Source organism: Canis lupus, chromosome 16 (genome assembly GCF_003254725.2).
Source record: "Canis lupus dingo isolate Sandy chromosome 16, ASM325472v2, whole genome shotgun sequence".
In the NCBI taxonomy this organism is placed as follows: Eukaryota; Metazoa; Chordata; class Mammalia; order Carnivora; family Canidae; genus Canis; species Canis lupus.
Genome location: NC_064258.1, coordinates 19033468 through 19056816, shown reverse-complemented (window position 1 = coordinate 19056816; position 23349 = coordinate 19033468). Strand labels below are relative to the sequence as shown.

At 46.2% G+C, this 23349-nt stretch overlaps 1 protein-coding gene and 1 long non-coding RNA gene across 12 annotated transcripts in view; one reads left to right on the top strand and one right to left on the bottom strand.

Moving 5' to 3' along the window:
• PAXIP1 (PAX interacting protein 1) overlaps nucleotides 1-5102 on the top strand; it is a 50061-nt gene extending 44959 nt beyond the window's left edge. For 5 of the 6 annotated variants that reach the window (XM_049094791.1, XM_049094795.1, XM_049094793.1 and 2 more), the window contains 5 exons: nucleotides 2471-2571; nucleotides 3534-3668; nucleotides 3755-3830; nucleotides 3917-3981; nucleotides 4649-5102. In XM_049094791.1, the coding sequence (XP_048950748.1) occupies nucleotides 2471-2571; nucleotides 3534-3668; nucleotides 3755-3830; nucleotides 3917-3981; nucleotides 4649-4660 (389 nt within the window). In that variant the 3' untranslated portion in view covers nucleotides 4661-5102. Of the gene's footprint in view, nucleotides 1-2470; nucleotides 2572-3533; nucleotides 3669-3754; nucleotides 3831-3916; nucleotides 3982-4648 lie in introns of those variants that run through there. The other variant, XM_049094796.1, reaches the window with a different exon arrangement.
• LOC112663218 (uncharacterized) lies at nucleotides 1475-21200 on the bottom strand. Of its 6 annotated transcripts, XR_003139078.3 has the most exons (7): nucleotides 21079-21200; nucleotides 20531-20689; nucleotides 20099-20186; nucleotides 7616-7767; nucleotides 5997-6075; nucleotides 5192-5303; nucleotides 1475-4498 (listed from the first exon to the last, which is right to left on the bottom strand). It is a non-coding gene; the product is annotated as an uncharacterized LOC112663218 (long non-coding RNA). The 6 variants fall into 6 exon arrangements; XR_003139073.3 differs by lacking the exon at nucleotides 20099-20186; XR_007402605.1 differs by lacking the exons at nucleotides 20099-20186; nucleotides 20531-20689; nucleotides 21079-21200 and adding exons at nucleotides 6932-7292; nucleotides 20690-20978.
• Between the last annotated feature and the right edge of the window lie 2149 nt (nucleotides 21201-23349).

Here is a 23349-nt window from a genome sequence, read left to right as displayed (position 1 = left end):
TGGATTATTTTTTAATTTCTCAAAAAGAATACTTACCTTAATGTGTGATTGGTAGTTAATGTCTGAATTTTTGCTTTCAGAGTCATTTCTTTCTTTTACTCATCTTTTAGCATTTTACCAATCTTTTTTTTTTTTTTTTTGAAGATTTTATTTATTTATGATAGACACGGGGGGAGGGGGTGCAGAGTCACAGGCAGAGGGAGAAGCAGGCCCCGTGCCAGGAGCCCAATGTGGAACCTGATCCCGGGACTCCAGGATCATACCCTGGGCCAAAGGCAGGTGCTAAACCGCCGAGCCACCCAGGGATCCCCTTTACCAATCTTTAAGCATAATCTTTCTCGTTTTTCTTATTTGAAACCATCACCAGGTTACCAAACAGTTGCAAGTATGGTACAAATTACTGCTTTTTCCCGAACCATGAAAGAGTCCATTACCAAAGCGATACGCTATCCTCCCTGAACACCTCGATGTGTGTGTGTTATCTGTGGGACAGGACACACTGATGGCTGTGGTACAGCTATCAGTCAGGGCCACTGCTGCTGTCTCTTCTTCGGACCTCATTCAGCTCTGCCTGATGGTCCCAGGGGTGTTCCTCAAGGCCAGGGTGTCCGGTTCAGAACCATGCAGGGGGTTGCCACGTTGTCACTTAGGCTGGTTATTCTATAGACTGTCCCTCTGTGGATGTACCCGCTCCCCCCTGTGCCGCCTTGCCCCCCAACTGGGGGCAGGACAGCCCTGCTCCTGCCAGGGCGTGTGCTGTGCTCCCTGGTGCAGGGGGTACATGCTGGCCTCTGCAGTGACATGTCATTTATGGGGAAGTACTTGAAAACCGTGCAGTGTTACTGGTCCTTGGATTCCTCATTTCCTTGTGTGGCCTCCATTGTCAGTGTTCGCGGTGGGTGGTTGTCGTGCTGTCCTTGATGTGCACACTGTCCCCACTTGCACGGCAAGGGCTGTTGGGGCTGGCCTCAGGGTCTCTCAGCCTGTCCCCTTGGTCTTTCTGCCCCATGTCTGTAAACCCTTTCTCCCCCCAGCGAGGATCGGATTGCAACTCTGTGCAGCCAGTCTCCTAAGTTAGCCACCACCGCCTCGCCAGCATGACACCATCCGTTCGCCTGCCTGTGCCAGCCCCACCATGGCCCCCACTGCTTCAGATCTGAATTGTTCAAGATGTGCTAGAGGCATAGTTTTGTATTTACCTCTAATTTATGTAGTTTTACATACCAATTTTACAGATAATCACTTTCTGGGATACTCGTTTCTATTGTGCTGCTGGCAAAAGCTTCATTTTCAGGTTGAGTCTTTCCACAGACTCCTACGCACATAACGCAACCCTGTTCCTTGTTAAAGGCCAAGCGTAGCATCTCCTCTGTGATGGAGCTGTCGGAGCTGTGCCTGGGGCCTCCTCACCAGTTCTTGACAGGGCCTAAATGGTTGCCCTAGAATTTTACATTTCAGATATTTCACATGTGACTACTTTTCATTTTTTATTTCTGTTTTCAGACACATTTTTTCACTTAAAACAGCAGAGCAGCTTTCTCTGGCTGATCAAATGATCTTGTATTTCTAGCAGTTAAGAATTTCATTCTCTGTTTTTTGCTCAGGGTCAGCAAACTGTGGCCTGTGAGCTAAGAATGTTTTTTACATGTTTAAAGCCTCATTGCTTTATGAAAAGAAGGATGTTCAGCAGAAACAGTGTGTGGCCTGCAAGTCCCAACCTGTGTGTCCTGTTGGCTGCCCTGTTGGCCAGCCCCTACCCCCAGACTTCCCTGTGCTCCACTTCAGGTGACTGTGTCATCGGGTGAGAGGCCTCTGTGTTTTGCTACTTGGTTATTTTTATAAGTGAAGAAATGCTTTTCTGAGCATAAGACATTTAGAAGACACTTAAAACATTTTGTGATCTTTGACTTTTGGTAAATGGACATTTCTTAGGGTGTTACCATGAGAACTCTGAAAAAGTTAATTAAAATTCTCCTAAGGCTTCAAGATTTAGTGAAACTATTCTGAGTTGCTACTTTCATATATTTAAAAGGAATATTTTTGTTAGATCTATAAAGTGTAATGGATTATGAGCTCAGTGAGTCTAATTGATGAGACTTGTGGTCATCATACACACGTGGATGTGATGCTGGTTCTGAGCTGGTGGCGCTGGGACTGTGAACTCCCTGAAACCGCATGAACTGGTGGCAGGGTGTGGCAGTAGAGAGGGTCCCCGGTTCTCCATCCATTTGTTTTCAAGAGTGTATGACCCCAGAGGTTAAGACATGCTGCAGAGAAGGCAGTCTATCTTTCCTTTGTCTGGCTGTATTCAGGGGGGAGGGTGTGAGATCTCAGTATTCTGAGGTTCCCAGGGAAGTGTGAGCCGTGAGCGACACATGCCCCTGACCTGTGGGGAGACCTCTAGGGCGGAACTCTGTACCCAGTATTCCTCTAGTCTGCACTTTTCTGACCCGGTGGCTCTGTTTTCCAGATGAGCAGAACTACCTCCTCCGAGACGCTGAAGCCGAAGTGCTGTTCTCTTTCAGTCTGGAAGAGTCCCTGAAAAGGGCGCACACCTCCCCCCTCTTCAAGGTAAAGTGTAGTTGCCCTGTATGCCAACACATAGCACAGTGGGAGGGACAGTAACTAAGTGGGTAGCACACACTGGCCCCGGGGAGCTGGTCGTGTTCCTGGAGGTCTCTGCTGGGGAGGCCCAGCGTGCCTCCAGAGCACTGCCCTTCATTCTGTTAGACACGCTCAACAAAGTGTCTGGGTGTTCAGGGAGTGTGTTATGAATAATCTAATTGGTAAGAGACACTTAGGTTGATTTTTCTGCTTTTCACAAATCTTTGCTACTTCATGCTCTTCTCATTAAATGTATGCTCAGCTGCAAAATGAGGATTCTTGGAAAAATATTGTATACTTAAACAATTTAAGACAGAAGACTTTTAAATATTTGTTAGAACAGCTTGAAAAAAATTTTTGTATCGTTCTGCTTTTACCCTTTTCAAGGAACCAGCTTAGGAATGAAAATGAGAATGTTACGATGGAGCTTCCCTAAAATAGTCTGAGTTCTCTAAATGTTCTTTTTCTATGAGCAGTTTAAAACATAGTATTTTGTGGTGCACTTCAGAGAACAGACATTGGAGAGTTAGATCTCCACCATCAGGATCATTTCCTGGTCTGAGCCCACGAAGCACACAGGTATTGAAGAGAGGTCATGCAGGTTCTCAGCCGCCTCTCGCTTGACACACGAGGTGGATGATGTAGCGTCCTTGCCGATACCACGGGATCCTTCGTGTCTCTTAGGGCAGAGGTTCCAGGTACTTCTACTAATCACAAGCCTTACCTGATACAGGAAAATGCTTCAGTTTTTTCAGATTGGCATCCTTGGTCCCTCCAGGCCCACCTCACGTTGGGAACTTGCAGGGTCTGGTACTTCTGTAACTTCATGAAATTATACATTTTATAAAAACTGCCAGTAGAATTTATGAAAAATTACATACCCCCAAGATTCAAAGCATTTAAAAATGTGCACATATTTTTATTTTTAGGCGAAATATTTTTACATCACACCTGGAATCTGCCCAAGTCTTTCGACCATGAAGGCGATCGTGGAATGTGCAGGAGGACGAGTGTTGTCTAAACAACCATCTTTCCGGAAACTCGTGGAGCACAAGCAAAATAAGGTAGGTAGAAGACAGGCTGCTGATTTTGTCACTGCCCAATGACATTCCTTGTTCAGTAACCAATAACCTCCTTTTCTTTTCCTTAGAGTTTGTCAGAAATAATTTTAATATCCTGTGAAAATGACCTTCATTTATGTCGAGAATATTTTGCCAGAGGAATAGGTATGGCTTATTGCTCTTTTTATTGGTGTGTGTGTGTACACACAGCAGCACATTTACTTTCACATTGTTGGTTTCATTCCTTTCAGATGTTCACAATGCAGAGTTCATTCTCACTGGAGTGCTCACACAAACACTGGACTATGAATCATATCCTTTTCGAAAGCCGCACACCACTGATAGCAAAGCCGTATGTGTTCTGTGATAGAAGGCCTGTTGAGTTTTTGCAGAGACTGTGCTTATAGAAGCATTTTCTTTATAGTTTGTCTCTTCCAGAGTTTTTAAAAATACTAAATGTCTATCCTGTACTACTTTGAGAAAGAACAACTGCTTTGGGGTGATTTATGGGTGTCCTCTCAGGGACCTTTTTTCTCTCCATCTAGAGACAGAAAGGAGCCTGACTTAATTTTGTTCCAGGAGGATGGGTCAGAGCTGCAGGGGTTGGCAGGTGCTCTGGAGGATCCAGGGAGGGAGGACTTGTCTGTGGTGGGGGCTCCAGGGCCAGCAGCCTGCGCTTTGTACCTCGTAGTTGAAAAGAGAATCAGCCACGACAGGGCCTCAGCTTTGCAGAGCAGAATCGCTTCCGAGCATGTGTGCCAGGTCCCACCACCGCAGAGGGTCTGCTGCGCTCAGGCTGCGGGAGTTCAGTGCAGGGGCATCCGTAAAGCTCCCTGTGAGTGAAAAAAATGCCGTCAGGTACTTAACTAACTAGATTTGGGATCCCTGCCCCCCCCCGCCCCCCCCCGCCCCCCCCCCCCCCCCGTACGGGCTGTTAGTTCGTATTGTGTTTGAAATGTGCTTTCCTTAACAAGCCTACATATAAATTTAACTGATGGCATCGACACTGCGCTGTGACTGGAGCCCTGGGACGAGTTCTGGCTGCGTCCGTCGTCCCCTTCAGACGCCCGTGTTTTCCAGCTGCTTTAGGAGGCAGGCATTTTAAAGCAGGAAAACAAATATAATAAATATACTGCATCTTATTAAGATGTGTAATTTTATTCTGAGGAAACATAAATTATGTTTTGTATTATAGGAATTTATGAGCCCACATTAGGTTTTATGATTCATTTGCCAGGTTTTTAAATGTTTTCAAACACTGTTAACAGAACTTCGGCTACAAATAAAATGGTGTAAATAAAGACCTTGCTATCTCTAAATTATGGATGTTAAAGATTTGAAATGTTTTGTACTTTGATTATTTTTATTTCTTATACTCTTTTCTTTTATATTGATATCTTGCCCACATTTTAAATAAATGTACTTTTGAACTTAGAATTGATTTTTTTGCATAATTTATTATGATTTGCATTAATTGAGTAATTTCAAGGCAAAATAAACTCCTGAGCAGCAGCACCAGCACCTACCAAGCAGAGCCTTCGAGACCCCGTGTCTGTCCCAGTTCCATTCCAGATCCTGTGTGCCTACATTTCTTGCGGGATCCAGTCGGAGGCCACCCTCTCAGAAGGTCGGGAACTGCTAACAGTTAATACACTATTATGTTCAGTGTATTAAGGTCTTTAAGAGCAGAGTTGCTCTCACTGTGCTCATCAGGCACACATATTCTTGAGACACTGAATTTGCTTCCATAACAATTTCTGAAATATCTTCCCTAGAAACTTTTACACTCAAACTTTCAAACTATCGAGTTGTGACCCACTCGATAATTCCTTAATTCTTGAATATAGGTGGAAAGACACAAGCACAGAATAAACATGAGTCCACGTTATGGGAATTCTCAGTGTTCCTCTAGGGCTTTGGTGATGGTCACACACTCGGGATGTCACTTCTTCACATGTTCTGGCTCTGCTGGGGTAGGACCGTGTGGAGCTCTTTCTCCAAGTGGAAGGGGAATCATCTCATGCTTCATCATTTAAATGCAAGGATCACTATCTTCCAAGTTTCTGCCCTGACCTTGGCTTTCCGTGGGATTTCCTGGGGAGCTGCCTGGTTAGCGGGTGGGCACACCACACCTACAGGCACACTCAGCGTGACAGGCATATTTGATTGGCTACCGGAAGTATTTATCTTGAGCTCTTTAAAGTATGCCCTAAGAGCATTTGTTTTTTAGATGGACTACATTCTGCCATCTACTTGTATTTTTAACAAATTGTACCTCCAAATTTGTCTGCTTTGAAGATAATTTTGTACCTGAGCAAACTTTAAACTTACCTGTAGAACTAGCCATTTCCTCTCACGTATCCCAGACGGAATCATTGTTGCTATGAAATATCTTAGATCCTGCAAAATTCTGAAAGGGAGAAAGAGTTTCATAGTTGAGAACACAGTTTTGCTTGCAGGGTATTCAGGATGCTGCCCTACTGCTCACACCCTGGAAGGAAAGTAAACACGGCGATGGATTCAGTGGGCCGCCTGTGCAGAGCCCTGCATCTGTTCAGTCTTCAGTGGAGACAGGGTGTTTGTTTAACCAACATGCAAGTATGACTGATTTGATTAACCTTTCAATTAGTGGTTTTTTTCAAAAGCTGCCAAGAAATAATCCTGAAACACTCCAGGAGCTGTCTGCAGCCAACTGGCTTGCCCAGCTGCTGAGCACGGATTTGGTGGCTCAGGGGGGAGTTATGTACGAACGTAGGATAGAGATTTCAAGTAAATGCTTCTTAGAGAAGTTGATCTAAAAAGTTATTTTCTCCTAAGAAAAGGAAGTCTTTCACTTAATCCTGTTTTGTCTGGCTCAAGGTTAACAAATATACCCACATATACAATGTAAAAATTCCTAATGGCCACAGTAAAATTTTAAAAATTTCTAATTTTTAAATAATTTTATTTAACACCAGGTATTTAAGACACTGTTCCAACCACAAGTCATCAATATTTTACAAAATATTGCAATTATTGCAATGGTGGGTGTTTTTTATTTTTTTGGTGCTGTCTCTAAAATACACTGTATTTTATTTACACTTAGAGCACATCTCAATTCTGACAGTAAATTTTCATTAGAAATAGTTTATCTGTATTTAGATTTCATACCACTTAACAGTTTAAAAATTTACACTCCAGGTTATCCTAAGTATGAGTGTTTTCCACTAACGAAATGAGTGTCAGTTAAAATTAATGTTAAATAAGATTAAAATCCAGCTCTTCACCTGCATGAGGTGCATTTCTGTGCTCAGTGACCAGGTGTAGCTGTCATGTCAGTGGCCATCTGTACGGGCTCACTCTGGAAACAGGAGGGCCAATGAGGAGGTCAACAGCCTGTCTAAGCAACTCCAAGATTGCTTCTTTGTGTGGAGTCACGAATTCCATTCCCTGCCACGGACAGATCAGAAGGTGTGTTTCCATCTGCGTAGGTGCAAGGTGTCGAGAGGCAAGCAGAAGGAATCCTATGCGTCCTTGTTCTTATTATGAAAAGTTGGGCAGGCTTGAATCCTGCCAATACCCAGTGACTGCAGCAGGAACAGCGAGCAGTGCTGGCCACGCAGCACCATGTTCCGTGGATCCCGCGGCCTGCGAGTGAACAGGGCTGCCGGGAGACGTCCTGTAGGCTGTAGGCAAAAGCTCCTCCAACCCGAGTGCTTGCCTCCTGGGAAGCCCTCCCAAATCCCCGATGTTTGCTGAATCAAAAAGCGTGAGATGAAGAAGGTCTGCGTTCATGGGAGGCTGGCTGTCCCTGTCCCCGCACACCTGCCCGCGACAGTGTGTACTCCCGCAGGCACATCTGTTCCAGCCACCACGCATCACGCAGGCACCCGTCCCGGTCCTTCACGCGCCCAGGGGCAGACGGCTACTCCCCGGGAGCCCCGCGGCCTGCCCGCCTGTCCACACCTCACCTCGCTCTTGTTGACTCCGCTGCATGAATGGTCACAGCCATGCATCCCGTTGGCGTCAGGATTGTCTCCTTCCCTCCTGAATCTGAACAAGGTCTCTAAGATGCCTCCTTGGCTCATCTCTCCCTGCTGCCCTCCGTACTCTTGTCACATTCCTGTTAAGAGAAGAAAAGTACCCGAGTTGTGATTTTGGAGTCTTTCTTAAAGCCTTGTGACATCCCCACCCCACTCTTCATCCCCAGCAGCCACACAGAATTCCTTCCTGTTTCTCATGGCAGACTGTCCTCCCACTCATGAAGGCCTCTAAGCTATTTCTGGTCCTTGAACTTTTTCTGTTTCCTTAGACGCTGATCCGGGACAAAAAAAAATGCCTTAGAGGCACGAAGTTACTTGTGTGCACAAGCAACAACAACAACAACAAAAAACAGGTAAACTGGATCACATCAAAATTAAAACCTTTTGTGTATCAAGATACAACTGTTGAAAGTGAAAAGACAACCCCCTGAGAGAAAATATTTTCAAATCCTCTGATAAGGAGCTAATATCCAGAGTATATAAAGAACTCCTACAACTCAACCACAACAATAACAAAAAACCCTGGTCTTAAAATGAGCAAAGGACTTCAATAGATGTTTCTCCAAAGATGTACGAATGGCCAGTAAGCATGTGAAGAGATGCTCCACATCCCTCGTCATCAGGGAAATGCAAATCCAAACCACAGTGAGATAGCCCCTCACACCATAAGGATGGCTACCATCCAACAAAGGAAAACGTAACGAGGACATGGAGAGATCGGGCCCTTTGTGCACTGTTGGGGGGATGCAAACTGGTGCAGCTACCGAGGAAAACAGTATGGGGGTTCCTTGAAGTTTATAAGCAGAACTACCTCATGATCCAGCAGTTCTGGGGATATACCCAAAAGAATTAAAAGCAGGGACTTAGTGAGACATTTCTACACCCACGTTCAAAAGCATTATCATTCAGAGGAGCCAAAAGTTGGAGGCAACCCAAGTGCCCATCAACTGGTGTGTGGATAAGCAAAATGTAGCCCATGCACACAAATTATAATTCAGTCTTAGAAGGAGGAAATCCTGACGCCTGCTATAACATGGGTGATCCCGAGGACATCATGCCGAGTGGGATAAGTGAGTCACAAAGGGACTAGGTGACTGACTAGAATCATCCGATTCACAGAGACGGTCGGTCATGCGCACCGTGTGCCAGAGGAGGGGTGGGGGCTTGTGTCTGGTGGGGAGGAGGTGGCGTCCTTCCCTGAGGACACGCAGCACTCCCGGGAGCGCAGAAGTCCCGCAGTGCAGGAGCACGGCCCATCCCAGGGCCCAGATGCCGCTGACTACCAGTGACCCCATGGGACAGGCCACCTGTGCTCCTGGTGCCGTGCACCTGCGCGGGCCGATGCACGAAGCAGAACATGACTCCCCCTGACGGTGACACCACCGACTTCTCAGCCTGGGGTGCTGCACGCGTCCAGTCCCACCTGGGGAGGGGACACCAAGAAAGCGTGACCCTGGCACCCTGCTCGTCCCGGGGACCCCGTGCTGCCCCTCACCCCAGGCTGGGCTGTGGCCTCCAGGGTAAGCCCCGACAACCCCAGCAGGTCCAGCCCCAATAACAAGAATCCCCGGGCAGAGCTGAGAGGAAAGGGCTGGGTTGGCCCAGCCAGGAGGGAGAATTCTGGGAAAATGCGAGCAGCCACCCTGCCATGTGAACTACTGGAAAAGATGGGCTTTCCTAAGCTCCTGAAGGAAGTTACCTTGGACATTATAACATCTCTAACGGAGACCCACTGGTCCACCTTGACACCAACAAACAGTGGTGCCTTGGCCTTGGGTAGACACCGTGCCCCTGAGAGACAGAGGTGGTCCCACTGGGTTATGCCTTGAGCACAACTTTCCAGGATGTTGGACTTAAACTCCAGTAATCAGCTCCATCTCACCCCAACTCACGATGAATGCCAACACCTGCCTCGTGATGAGAGCACGAGGGGCAGCAGGGCAGCTTTCTGCCAGGTGTGCCAGGATTCCACATGCCACCTGTGTTGCCATGGACTTGCAACTGTTAAGATTTTATTTAATAACTGTACTTGTCCTTCTGCAGACCCTCCCAAGCCATATTCTTTATTTTTTCAGATGGGATTTTACTGCAGCACCGGACCCCAGAGAGCCAAGCTTGTAGAATGGAGCATGCATGTAGCACCTGCCCTCAGCTTGTCTTTTTAACAGTCCCAATTGTCCCGATTCTTTTTCAGTCAGGACTTATCATTTGTAAACTATATTTTACAAGTGCATGTAAAATACTTGGTTTTTATTTCAGCTTATTCCTATTTTCAGATTTTCCCTATTAGAGGAGTGATGTCTGATTATTGCTCATCGTCATCATAATCTGGCATCGTTAGGCAATAGAATGAACATGATCCCAGTTTTGGATTACATGTCATATTTTGATAAAATTAAAGGAAATTTTCAACTTTAATGTTCGTGGATCCTGCTCCTGGGCTCCCAGGGAAGCTATACTTAACACTTACCAGGGTCATAAAGACTCAGCAAAACCCCAAAGCATGGGCTCTATTTCTGTCCTGTGCACATACTGTACATCTGCTTTGTTCAAAAAACAAAAGAAAAAAAAAAGAAGCATTCCAAATACAAGGGAAAAAAAATCTCCCTGGTCTCCATAAGATTAAAGTCATACAGCCTTACACATACTTAAAACAGAAGTCTGTGACTTTCTGGGATATCCATCCTCAAGATGGTTTGTAACTATGTTAAAAAACACACAAAAACCCAACAATAGCCATATTACCCTGCACCACACATTCCCTCCCCAGAGCACGCTTCTCTGTGAAGACTGAGTATCTGGGCAGCTGTCTTAACTGGGGCTCAAATATGATTCTCTTCCTTTCTCTCTAAAAATTTTAAAAAGGTTCGTTCTCTCTACCTCAACATTTCTTCACATAGTTGGAGGATGTCAGAGCAACTCACCTGAGAACGCCCGGGGTTTGTCAGGAACTCTGTGCTCAGTACCAGCACGGGCCCTTTGTACCCTAATATCCAGCCTCCTCACTTTGAAGTGACAGTCCTTTTATTCATGCTGTTAAGGGTTACCAGTAATGTTCTCCAAGTGGGAATAACCTCCAGGAGTTGGTTGTTTTAACTCAGTATTATAATAACTGGCATTATTAAAGAAGGCTGGAGCACATTTTCTGCCTAGATATGAGAGCCCGAGTCATTCAGCCTCAAAGAAAAGGGACACTTGTTCCTCCCGGCCAAATAATATTCTCGGGTGGCTGAAAGCCTAAAGGAAGTGTCTGATGGCAGTCTTCAAGATGTGCAGTGCTTCCATTAGGAATTTCCCATCTCAGAAGGTAACTAGCAACTGGCTTGTCCCCAGGTACACACATAAGGATGGATCATCCAGTGCTCCAAGAACCCTTGCTGGTCCCTTGAAAGGAGAAACCAAGGCACGTAGCGGAGTGTATCACAGCGCTTTGGAAGGAACACTTATAAGCAGTACCTTCTGGACCCACCACGCTAAACATCCTTAAATCTAATTCAAGCCTTATTCTAAAAATAAACTAAAAGGAGTAGGGAACCATGTTTCAAAAGCTGAAGAGCTCCCAGAAAACCAACAAGTGCCTACAGGAACTCTGACAAGCTCTCTATGCCCAGCACCTATGGAGTTTCTGCTTGCAAGTCCTTATGAAAACGGGAAAATCTACTCAGGATAACCTGAGTCTCAGATGGCCCAAAAGGAGTTCTCTTCACATGTCTGAGTTAATTTTCTTGTGTACACAATTAGCCAGCTGTAAGACTATGCAACCAGAAGCTATGAAGCCCCCAGCTTTTGGGGAGGAACCAGCAGCATTCAAAGAGGCACTCTGCTCTTCATTTGGTTTGTCTGTTGCTGTAGCTTTTTTTTTTTTTTTTTTAAGATTTTATTTATTAGAGACAGAGAGAGAGAGAGAGAGAGACAGGCAGAGGGAGAAGCAGGCTCAATGCAGGGAGTCCGATGTGGGACTCTATCCAGGTCTCCGGGATCACGCCCTGGGCCGAAGGCAGGTGCCAAACCGCTAAGCCACCCGGGCTGCCCTCTGTTGCTGTAGCTTTTGGTATCTTTGGATAAAACCATCTGTGTTCTGATCAAAAACTAGGAAAATAACTAATTAATGGATCCATAAATTATAATGCTATCTTGTGACTGGATTTGTTTTAATCAAAGGGAGATTGTTTGGAAATTGGGTCTTTAATGTCCTCTCCACAAATATTTTGTGAAACAAAGGCTAAATTTTGCTTGTATCTTTGTTTGTATATATGTGTCTATGTGTAATAACTGATATTTTCTCCACCTTAGGATGGCACTGCTAAAATTAATTTGTAAAGGAGCTCTCTTTAATTAGTTTAAAGGCAAGCACTTGTAAAAACTTTCTAAAACTCAGAAGATAAAAACTAACTCAAATGTTTTTCAAAGTTATATATGATCTAGGATGAAATTCCCTACATTTAGGCTTTTATTCGCTCCATAAGAAGGATGCCCCATGTAAAAGATGGTCCTGAGAAAGAAGGATGGACAAAACCCAATACAGCCAACCCCCTTCTCAATAGACAGAAAAATGAGGAAAAGGAGGAGGAAAACAGGAAGACACTGGTAATCCTAAATCCATAAGCACAAGCACCAGAGCTGAACCCAATCTACTGCCTACACCACTGCCTCCTGCGGAGGGCTGAAAAGCAAATGGAGAGAAAGCTTGTTTTGCAGGAGGCAAAGACAGGAGACAGAAATGAAGAAATGCTAGTCCCAACTTTGAATTGGCCTCTGCCTTACCTTCCTCCTGGTTCCTGTACAACCACTACCAGGGCTGCTCACCCAGCTGGCCCCTATAGCATCCTCAGCACCTCTGCCACCATTGGCTTCTGCTCTTCCTACTCTCACTACCAAGGAGCAAAAAGCACCCAGAGCTGCCAGATAGGCTATCTCCTTATGAGGTTCAAACTGGAGTATTTCCCAAACCAGGATGAAGGGGCCCAAGGACTCCCCTGGACTCCAACAACCCATAGGAGCCCCAGGTAAAATTGACAGGACAGAACAAACTGAATAATGTTTTAGCAGACACAGGTGCAGCATATTCAGTATTAAAGCTAATTCAAGGTTGGTTTAAAATAGACATGTTTTTGGTGCTATCAACATCAAATATAATACAGATAATTAGCTGATATCCTACCTGAAGTTATTCATGTTGTCCTGTTGTAATCTGTCAGCCAAAATGACTTAAAATAATGGTTGATTTTTGTCTCATGAAGTTTTCATGGGTTAACAGTGAGTAAATTAAATTTTAAAGAAAAGGTTCAGAAATTTTTAAATAGCTTCCAAAATCTTTGGTAACCTTAAACTTTGAGGTTTTGCTAGGTTAAATCAATAAATTGGGCTGAATTCATTGGAGTTAAAATTCTGCTAAATGGAATCAAGACTTCTGGAAGCAATAAGGAAATCAACTCTGTATGTAGTGAAAGTAGATATGTAAGAAAGGTATGAAGACTGAGAATACACTTCTGTTGAGAGAAAATATTTTTGTTCTGATACAAGACTGGTTCTTTAGAGAGGGAAAACTTATGACAAAGTAAATAAAAAAGAAAGTTGTAGAAGTTTGATAAGGGGAACTTTTGGAAAAGAATCTCAATGGGGAAAATTAACAAGGCAGGAAACCACAAATGTTGGAGAGGATGCGGAGAAAAGGGAACCCTCTTACACTGTTGGTGGGAATGTGAACTGGTGCAGCCACTCTGGAAAACTGTGTGGAGGTTCCTCAAAGAGTTAAAAATAGACCTGCCCTACGACCCAGCAATTGCACTGTTGGGGATTTACCCCAAAGATTCAGATATAATGAAACACCGGGACCTGCACCCCGATGTTTCCAGCAGCCATGTCCACAATAGCCAAACTGTGGAAGGAGCCTCGGTGTCCATCGAAAGATGAATGGATAAAGAAGATGTGGTCGATGTATACAATGGAATATTACTCAGCCATTAGAAACGACAAATACCCACCATTTGCTTCAACGTGGATGGAACTGGAGGGTATTATGCTGAGTGAAGTAAGTCAATCGGAGAAGGACAAACAGTGTATGTTCTCATTCATTTGGGGAATATAAATAATAGTGAAAGGGAATATAAGGGAAGGGAGAAGAAATGTGTGGGAAATATCAGAAAGGGAGACAGAACATAAAGACTCCTAACTCTGGGAAACGAACTAGGGGTGGTGGAAGGGGAGGAGGGCGGGGGGTAGGGGTGAGTGGGTGACGGGCACTGAGGGGGACACTTGACGGGATGAGCACTGGGTGTTATTCTGTATGTTGGTAAATTGAACACCGATAAAAAATTATTTTATTAAAAAAATCTCATATGTGGTCATGATGACTACAATCGGAATAAATAAATTTTAAAAATACACGTGCATAGGCTATGAGAGGGAAGATGGCAGAGTAGGTGATCTAGGCTCACTTTCTCCCATGGATACAACTAAAACACCCACATCAGGGTACACAACCCAGAAAATGAAACCAAGACTAGCAGAACAGACTCTACAGCTAACTGTAGAGACAAGGTCACATGGGAAAAAGCAGGAAGGGCAGTCCATAGAACATAGGAGGGAAGCTGCAGGCATGGAGGGGAGAAGAGCAGACCCCACCCAGGCACCAGGGACCCACAAGAGGAAGACATATCCCACAAATCCCCACATTTGGCTTTGAAAACCTGATGGGCCTAGCTTCACAAGTTCTTACAATCAGTGGGGTTAACACTTGGGACTTTAAAACTCAGGGAGCAGGGCTCTGGGAGAGTGAGGAGAGCTAGAGGAAACTGAATTCCTGCCCTTAAAGAGGCAGCACAAAAAAGAGCCCCACTGAGATACAGCATAGAAGTAGCAGTTTGAAAACACCTGGGATATACGAGATTTATTTACTAATCTCAGAACATGTGCTGGAAGGGCAGGGATCTTCGGGAGACTTCAACAACAAAAGAGGTGGTGGGTGCCACTTCCCTCCCCTGACCCAGTCTAGACACACAGACACCCGTGGGAACCAGCACAGCACCAACACTCTCCACCTAGCTGGCTAACAGCATGCCCTGCCACCACGCACTTCTGGACCTGCCCCTCCATCCCTGTGTTGGTGAGCTTTCCTGGGCTGATGCAAGTCCCCTCCTAAGGACCAGCAACTCTGCTGGCACCACGAGTGCCCCATTGCCACATTCTCCTCCAACACCTCTTTGGCTAGAACTCATCCAAAGCAGTACCACAAGCCTGGCAGTGTGCAGGGGGCCCCAACAGAGGCCAGCAATGCTCCAGAGTCACTCCCACTCCAGGGAATGGAAATGATAACCATACATCGCAGATCCACTGCAGCCTCACCAGTGCACTGGGGGCAGACAGCCAGTCTGACTACAAGTCCCACTCACCAAGAAAATCTTCTTTGGGGAAAACACAGGGCAAGTGCCCTGAAGTTTGGTGCTGCTGCATCTCACAGATGCTTGGTCTGACTTGACTCAAGCCTAATGTGGCCTCAGACTTGCCACCTAGTAACACAGGGACCTAACCCTGCCCACAACAGGCAAAGAGAGCCACTACAGACAAACAGATGAAGGGAAAAATCAGCTCAGCCACAATAGCAGGGCACATGCAACACACACAGGAGACATCCCTGAAGCACCAGGTTCCAGTGAACAGAGGACACTGCACTGCAGGGCACTACAGGATTTCTTCCAAAGGCCACTATTTTCAAAAGCAAGAGATGTAGCTGACTTTCCTAACACAAAGAAACAGACACAAGGAATTAGATAAAATGAGGAGACAGAGGAATATGTCCCAAATGAAAGACTGGAACAAAATCACAGCAAGAGACCTAAGCAAAACAGAGAAAAGCAATATGCCTGACAGAGAATTTAAGATACTCACTGGACTTGTGAACAAGAATGGAGAACCACAGGGATACCCTCAGCAAAGAGATAGAAAACATAAAGAACCATTCTGAAATGAAGAACTCAATAACTGAAATTTAAAATACACTAGATGAGACGCCTGGGTGGCTCAGACACAGTTGAGCATCTGCCTTTGGCCCAGGGCATGATCCCAGGATCCGGGATCAAGTCTCACATCAGGCTCCTTGCAGGGTGCCTGCTTCTCCCTCAGCCTGTGTCTCTCCCTCTCTTTCTCTCTGTGTCTCTCATGAATAAATAAATAAATCTTAAAAAAATAAAATGAATAAAATACACTAGATGAAATAGTGGACTAGAGGAAGCAGAACACATCAGTGACCTGGAAGACAGCAATGGAAAGCAATCAAGTTGAGCAGGAGAAAGAGAAAAATAACAAAAAAAAAAAATGAAAATATACTAAAGGGACACAGAGACACCATCAAGCATAACACTTGCATTATAGGGGTCCTAGAAGGAGAAGAGAGAGGAAAGAGAGCAGAAAATTTATTTGAAGAAACAATAGCTGAAAAACGTCCTGAAACTGGGGAAGGACAGAAGTCTAGATCCAGGAGGCAGAGCACCCACAGGAAAAAAAAAAAAATCAACCTAAGGAGGTCCACAACAAGACACATAGTAATTAAAATGGCAAAAAGTAGTGATAAAGAGAATTTTAAAAGCACCAAAAGAGAAAGAAAGAAAGAAAGAAAGAAAGAAAGAAAGAAGAAAGAAAGAAAGAAAGAAAGAGAAAGAAAGAAAGAAAGAAAGAAAGAAAGAAAGAAAGAAAGAAAGAAAGAAAGAAAGAAAGTAAGTTAGTTACATACAAGGGAAACCCCATAAGGCTCTCAGCTCATTTTCCAGCAGAACCTTTGTAGGCCAGAAGATAGTGGCATGATACATTCAAAGTGCTGAAAGAAAAAATCTGCAGCCAAGAATATTCTATCCAGAAAGACTATTGTTCAGAATAGGAGGAGAGACAAATAATTTCCCATACAAACAAAAGTTAAAGGAATTCATGACCACTAAACCAACCTTAAATGTTAAAGGGGACTCTTTTGAGTAGAAAGACCATAGCAAGAGTAAGAAAAGTAGGAAGCACAAACTGGCAATAAGCACATACCTCTCAATAATTACCTTGAATATAAATGGACTAAACACTCCAATCAAAAGACACAGGGTGACAAAATGGATAAGAAAGCAAGGCCCATGTATATGCTGCCCACAAGAGACTCAACTGAGACCTAAAGACACATGCAAATTGAAAGTGAAAGGATGAAAAAAGTATCATGAAAAAAGAAGTGAAAAAGAAACCTGGGGTAGCACTACTTATATTGGACAAAACAGACTTTAAAACAAGATTGCAGGGATCCCTGGGTGGTGCAGCGGTTTGGCGCCTGCCTTTGGCCCAGGGTGCGATCCTGGAGACCCGGGATCGAGTCCCACATCAGGCTCCCGGTGCATGTAGCCTGCTTCTCCCTCTGCCTGTGTCTCTGCCTCTCTCTCTCCGTGTGACTATCATAAATCAATCAATCAATCAATCAATCAATCAAACAAGATAGCAGAGAAAGACAGACAAGGGCACTACATAATCATAAAAAGAACAATCCAATAAAAAGATATAATTATTAATATTTATGCACCTAACATAGAAGCCCCCAAATACATAAAATAGCTAGTAACAAACATAAAGGAAACAATCAATAGTAATAATAGTAGAGGATTTTAACAACTCATTTACATCAATGGATAGATGATCCAAACAGAAAAAAAACAAAAAACAAAAAAACCCTCAAAAACAGAAAATCAACAAGAGTGGCTTTGAATACACAATGGATCAGATAGATCTAACAGATATATTCAGAACATTCCATTCTAAAACATCAGAATACACATTCTTTTCAAGTGTACATGGAACATTCTCCAGAATGAGAGAATGTTTTGCATATTAGGCTACAAAACAAGCCTTGACAAATTTGAAAGATCAAAGTCATACCATATGTCTTTTCTGACCACAACACTATGAAACTAGAAGTCAACCACAAGAAAAAAACCTGGAAAGACCACAAATACATGGAGGTTAAATACCTTGCCAGTAATCAATGAATGGCTCAACCAAAAAATCAAAGAGGAAATCAAAAAATCTATGGAGATAAATGAAAATGAAAACATAATGGTCCAAAATCCTTGGGATGGAGCAAAAAATGTTCTGAGAGGGAATTTTATAGCAGGATAGGCCTACCTCAGAAAGCAAGAAAAATCTCAAATAAACAGCCTAACCATATCCCTAAAGAAACTAGAAGAAAAAAAGAACAAAATCCTAAACTAGCAGAAGAAAGGAAAAAAAAGGTTAGAGCAGAAATAAATGTAATTGAAATAAAAAATACCACAATTGAATGATCAATGAAACCAGGAGATGGTTCTTTGGAAAGATAGGAATTTGATAAATTTTTCAGCTAGACTCATCAAAAAAGAAACAGAGAGAGAGAGAGAGAGAGAGAGAACTCAAACAAAACCAGAAATGGAAGAGGACCAATAACAACCAACACTACAGAAATAAATACATCAAAAAACTCCCAGCAAACAAAAGTCCAGGACCAGATGGCTTCACAGGTGAATTCTACCAAACATTTAAAGAAGAGTTAGTATCTATTCTTCTCAAACTATTTCAGAAGATCGAAGAGGAAAGAAAGCTTCCAAATTCATTCTATGAGGCCAGCATTACCCCAATACCAAAACCAGGTAAAGACGCCACCAAAAAAGCAAACTACAGGCCAATATTTCTGATGAACACAGATGAAAATAATCATCAAAATACTAGCAAAACAAATCCAATACATTAAAAAAATCATTCACCACAAACAAGTGAGATTTAGTCCTAGGAGGCAAGGGTGGTTCGATACTTACAAATCAACCAACACGAGACATCACATCAATAAGAGAAAGGATAAAAACCATATGATAACTTAAATAGATAAAGAAAAAATCAAGATGTTGACAAAGTACAACATCCACTGATGATGAAAACCCTCCACAACGTAGGTCTAGAGAGAACATACCTCAACATAATAAAGGCCATCTATGAAAAACCCACAGCCAACATCATCCTCAATGGGGAAAAACCGAAAGCCTTTCCCCCAAGGGTAAGAACATGACAGGGATGTCCACCGTCACCACTTTTATTCATCAGTACTGGAAGTCCCAGCCTCAGCAATCAGACAAGCAAAAGAAATGATAGGCATCTGAATTGGTAAGGAAGAAGCAAAAACTCTATCTGCAGATGACGTGAAACTATATATATAGAAAAACCTGAAAGACTCCACCAGAAACTACTTAGAACTGATAAACGAATTCAGTAAGGTCACAGACACAAAACCAATATACAGGAATATGCTGCATTTCTACACACTAATAACAAAGTAACAGAATTAAGAAAAAACAATCCCATTCACAATTTCATCAAAAAGGATAGATGCCTAGGAATAAACTTAACTAAAGAGGTGAAAGACCTGTATTCTGAAAACTATAAAATACTGAGGAAAGACACTGATGACGCCCCCAAACAAATGAAAAGATATTCCATGCTCATGGATCGGCAGGTGCAGGAGCCTCAGGGGCACAGCAGCTCCTGTAGAGACAGCCTTAGGGCCTGTTGCTCTATGGGCTACTAACTCAAAAGGATCACCAGAGGCATTGGAACCTACAAACCAGAAAAATCCATCAGATGCTGCTCCCTGCACCCATTTCATCTTGGAGGATACTTGGAAACTGATGTGGAAATCTCACTGGCAGCACTCGGGACTCAGATACTGCCTTTATAATTTGCTCCAACCATCAACCTATGTTTTCTTTTGTTCCCATGGAAATGCCTCTCCTTATAATCACATGATTGCTTGCTGAGCAAGGCAGAGTCTATTCCATGGCTAACACCACTTGCTGCACCTATAGTAACTACTCCCGGGAAGAAAGAACCCATATAAATAAAACTGGGCAGCAAGTCACAAGCCCACGGCCCTGTCCAGGTCATCCCAGCTCTCAGAGTGCACCCACAGCCCCTTCTCCCTATCCTGAGACACCCTCCAGACATCAGGGGCTGAACTTGGTCTCCTTCTGATGTTACCTCTCAGCCCCAGAGTAACCAAGGAATGTACGTTATGAGTATGTTTACTCACTGCTCATGCTCCATCTTCTCTCACAAATAATCATACATTCCCCACCTTTCTATCAAAGTGCATGTAAAGGATTCTTTGGATTTTTCTCCTCCTTAAGTCTACCGCAATATCACGTCAGTTCCTTCAACTTGTACTTATTAGAATTCGTTTACTCTGAATCATTGTCGCAAAGACTTTACAAATGCAAAACCTGATGATCTAAGCCAAGCACGTGCCCTGTTTGCTCCCCAGGTGGACTTCATACAAAACACATATCACTTTTAAGCTTCCCACCCTTTACGTTACAATAAGTTTCCCCTGCCAAGGAACTCTGGGTGAAAAAACATACATGTTCATACCTACACTAGGGACTGGATGGGCCCAGGGGAGACCAGCCGGGCACTCTGGCACCAGACGACAGGAAAACCTAAGATTGGTCAGTGCTTTCTGAGGAAAGACCATTGATCAAAAGAGGGAATTTTTTTTAAATTTATTTATGATAGTCACAGAGACAGACAGAGAGAGAGAGAGAGAGAGAGAGGCAGAGACACAGGCAGAGGGAGAAGCAGGCTCCATGCACCAGGGGCCCAACGTGGGACTCGATCCCCAGTCTCCAGGATCGCGCCCTGGACCAAAGGCAGGCGCTAAACCGCTGCACCACCCAGGGATCCCCAAAAGAGGGAAATGTTAAGGACAATTTAATGGTTAACGTTTGTGGTCCTGGCTCCCGGGCTCCCAGGGGAGCTATACTTTAACATCTCAAAGGTGGCCACTTTCCCCGAAGGCCTTACCTGAGTTTCCAAAGTGGCTAACTGGCGGGGGCTGTGGGTCCTCAGGTGATCCGGGCATCCCCTCTCCCCGCGAGGCCCGGCTCTGCCCGTGGAGCCCCGCCCGGGTGCTCTGGGGCCCTAGGCGTCCACCACTGGGGCTGGCAGCGAGTCAAGGCTCACCTGAAAGCAACGCCCTTCCGTGATCCTGAGCATTTTCTTGAACGCTCCACAGCTGTTTTCTTAGCGCAGGCAGGCCCGGTCTAAGTGGTCACCACCGCGCCACCGCGGCCCTGCGCAGGTGCCCCCTCCCGCCCGGCTGCACCTGCCGCCCGCGGGTGCCTCCTCCGCAGGCCTCGCTGGGCACCCCGGTCTCTGGCTGCTTCTTGCCACAGCTGCAGCCCCGGCTCCGGGTGCCCCGGGAGCACAGGGCCCAGCGCCGCGTTCCCGCCCCGCGCCCCGCGGCTCCCCGCCCTGGCGGCCTGCGCGCAGCTCCCGCACGGCGGGCTGTCCCTCCGCGGCGCCTGCCCCCGGCCCGGCCCGGCCCGGCCCGGCCCCCGCGGGCCACTTACCAGAGCGCCGTGGGCAGGCGGGCGGCCCAGCGTGAACCTCTGCTGCCCTCTGCGGGCGGCGTCCACGCGCGGCGGAGCCAGCGGGAGGGATCCTGCTCCGCACCTGGGGCGGGCGGGGAGGGGTGAGGGAGGGAGGGCTGCTGCGGCGGGGGCGGGGCCGGCGGGGGGCGGGGAGAGCAACGTCCTCCGCGCCGGCGCCCTGTGCTGCCCCCAGGTGACGGGCTTCTCAAGGCCTGTGGGCTGGACGTGGCCGGGCGCCTGCAGCCGGGCGGGAAGCAGAAGAGACCAACCAGCACGGGGAGGGCCTTGCACACCGAGCGCCCATTTCGTAGGACCAGAGTCCCTTAGGGACCCTGGCTATCGTGTCGCCCATGGACTGGAGCCCTAGAGCCCACGTGGCCTGCCCATGGCCCGAGCTGTTTCCTGAACTCCCTGCTGGGAAGAGAGGCCCCCCCTCCAGCCCTAGAAACCTGTTGCCCAAAGACTGCGGGATGTAGCCGGAAAAGCCATTTATAGGAACGTCCTGGTCAGGAGCCCGTCTGGCTGCTCCAGCGTCCCCGGCCTCAGGTGACCAGAGTGGCTGTTCAGGTTGTGGACCCGAGGTCACGCAGGCCACCCTGAGTCTTATGAATGCTTTCCATTATTGTCCATAAGACAGGCAACAGATGCAGGTGTTTCAGAAACAGCTGCTTTGTCACAGGGCTAAGGCGCAACTTGAAGGCTCTGGCCTGCTCATCGGAGTATGGACTTCCAAAATTCCCCATGAGCCTGCCCTGCCCCACCTGACCTGGAATCTTGGGGTAGGGGTAGGGGTGGGGGCAGGTCCTGGGTCCAGATGCCTACAAACGTCCTCCCATGTCTAGAGTCCAGGAATGGTGACCCTGCAGAGACATCTGTCCCCCTTGTGCCCCCCGCCACGGGAGCTGAAGCAGAGTGGGAGCAGTGGGTCCTCGAGGCTCTGGACCCGAGGAGGGCTCAGGTGTGTGTGTGTCGGGGGGACGGTGGTAGGTGCAACCCAGAGCCTCGGCCATTCCTGACTCCAAGGGCAGCTTCTCTGGAGTTTGTCCTGCTCCTTGCGCTTTTCCACGGCCTCTCGTGCCTTCCAAAGCGCTTCACGTACATTTTGCTGAATTTTCACAGCTGCCTTGTACAGCCATCAAGACAGATGCCATTACTCTATTTTACTATGAAAAATGGGACCCAGAGAAGTCAAGAGGCTTCGCAAGGATGCAGGGACAGGGCGGGATGAGGCAGTGGTACAGAGGGCTCAGCATCTCCGCCTCCCGCCCTGGAGCAACACTGCTGCGCCTGGGACAGATGGACTTTGTTGGCGTCAGGATGATGCATAGAGGGTATGATGTGCGGACCAGGAAGGAAGAGGCCAGAGAGATGAACAGTGCATCCTAGTTCACCCCAAACTTGCCAAGCACCCTGTCCCCAGCTCGGTGCTTGAACACAGTGGCAACGGCCAATGCAGTTTGCCCAGTTTGGGTTTTTGCTTTAGGGCAGGAAAGTGCCAAAAAGGGATTTTTAGCAGGTAGCAGATTCACAAGGGGGTGCCTTCCATGGTCCTCGGGGTGCAACCAGCCTCCCTGTGACTCAGGCCCCTGGCCCTGCCCACTTGACCTTGCCGGGTTCCAGTCCAGTTCAGTCCCACCTGGGGAACCAGGTGTGCTGGACGCTCGGGAAGCCACAGGAGAGGCTGCTATTCTCCACGGTTGATGGGCATGTTGGAGACATGTACGTTCCGGGAGGAGTCTTGGCGAGCTGACATCTCCCCCAGGGATGCACCTTTTCTCCCTGGCCCTCAGCCTGTGATGCTGGGGAAGGCCTCCCTGACAGCCCAGGCCCGAGTGTGTGTGCTGGTGTCTCACTGGCCCCAAGGGGTGGTGTCCGCACAAGGCAAAGCCACCCTCCACCTCGTGTCAAGGTCACATTGCCATTTTCTAGTGGGGGTTGATTTCTGGTGCTCCCTGCCCTTCATCCCTGTGATGGTCTTTGCTAGGGGGAGTCATTAGTAGAAGATTCCTGTATTAGGGAAATTTCCTGTATTAAGGAAAATGAGTAAATCACCAAATGTAGCAATTAGCTGTCACATTTCTGGCTACTTGTCAGCAGTCCCCTTGTGTCTGGGGCGTGGCTTGGTGAGGCACTGACGTAACATGGGACGAAGCAGGCGAGCCTCTGCTCTTCCCTTTGCTCTGTGAGAACTACGGAAAACCCTGGTTTTGGTGCACAAGGTCTGGCCAGAGGAACAAGATGATGTGGAAA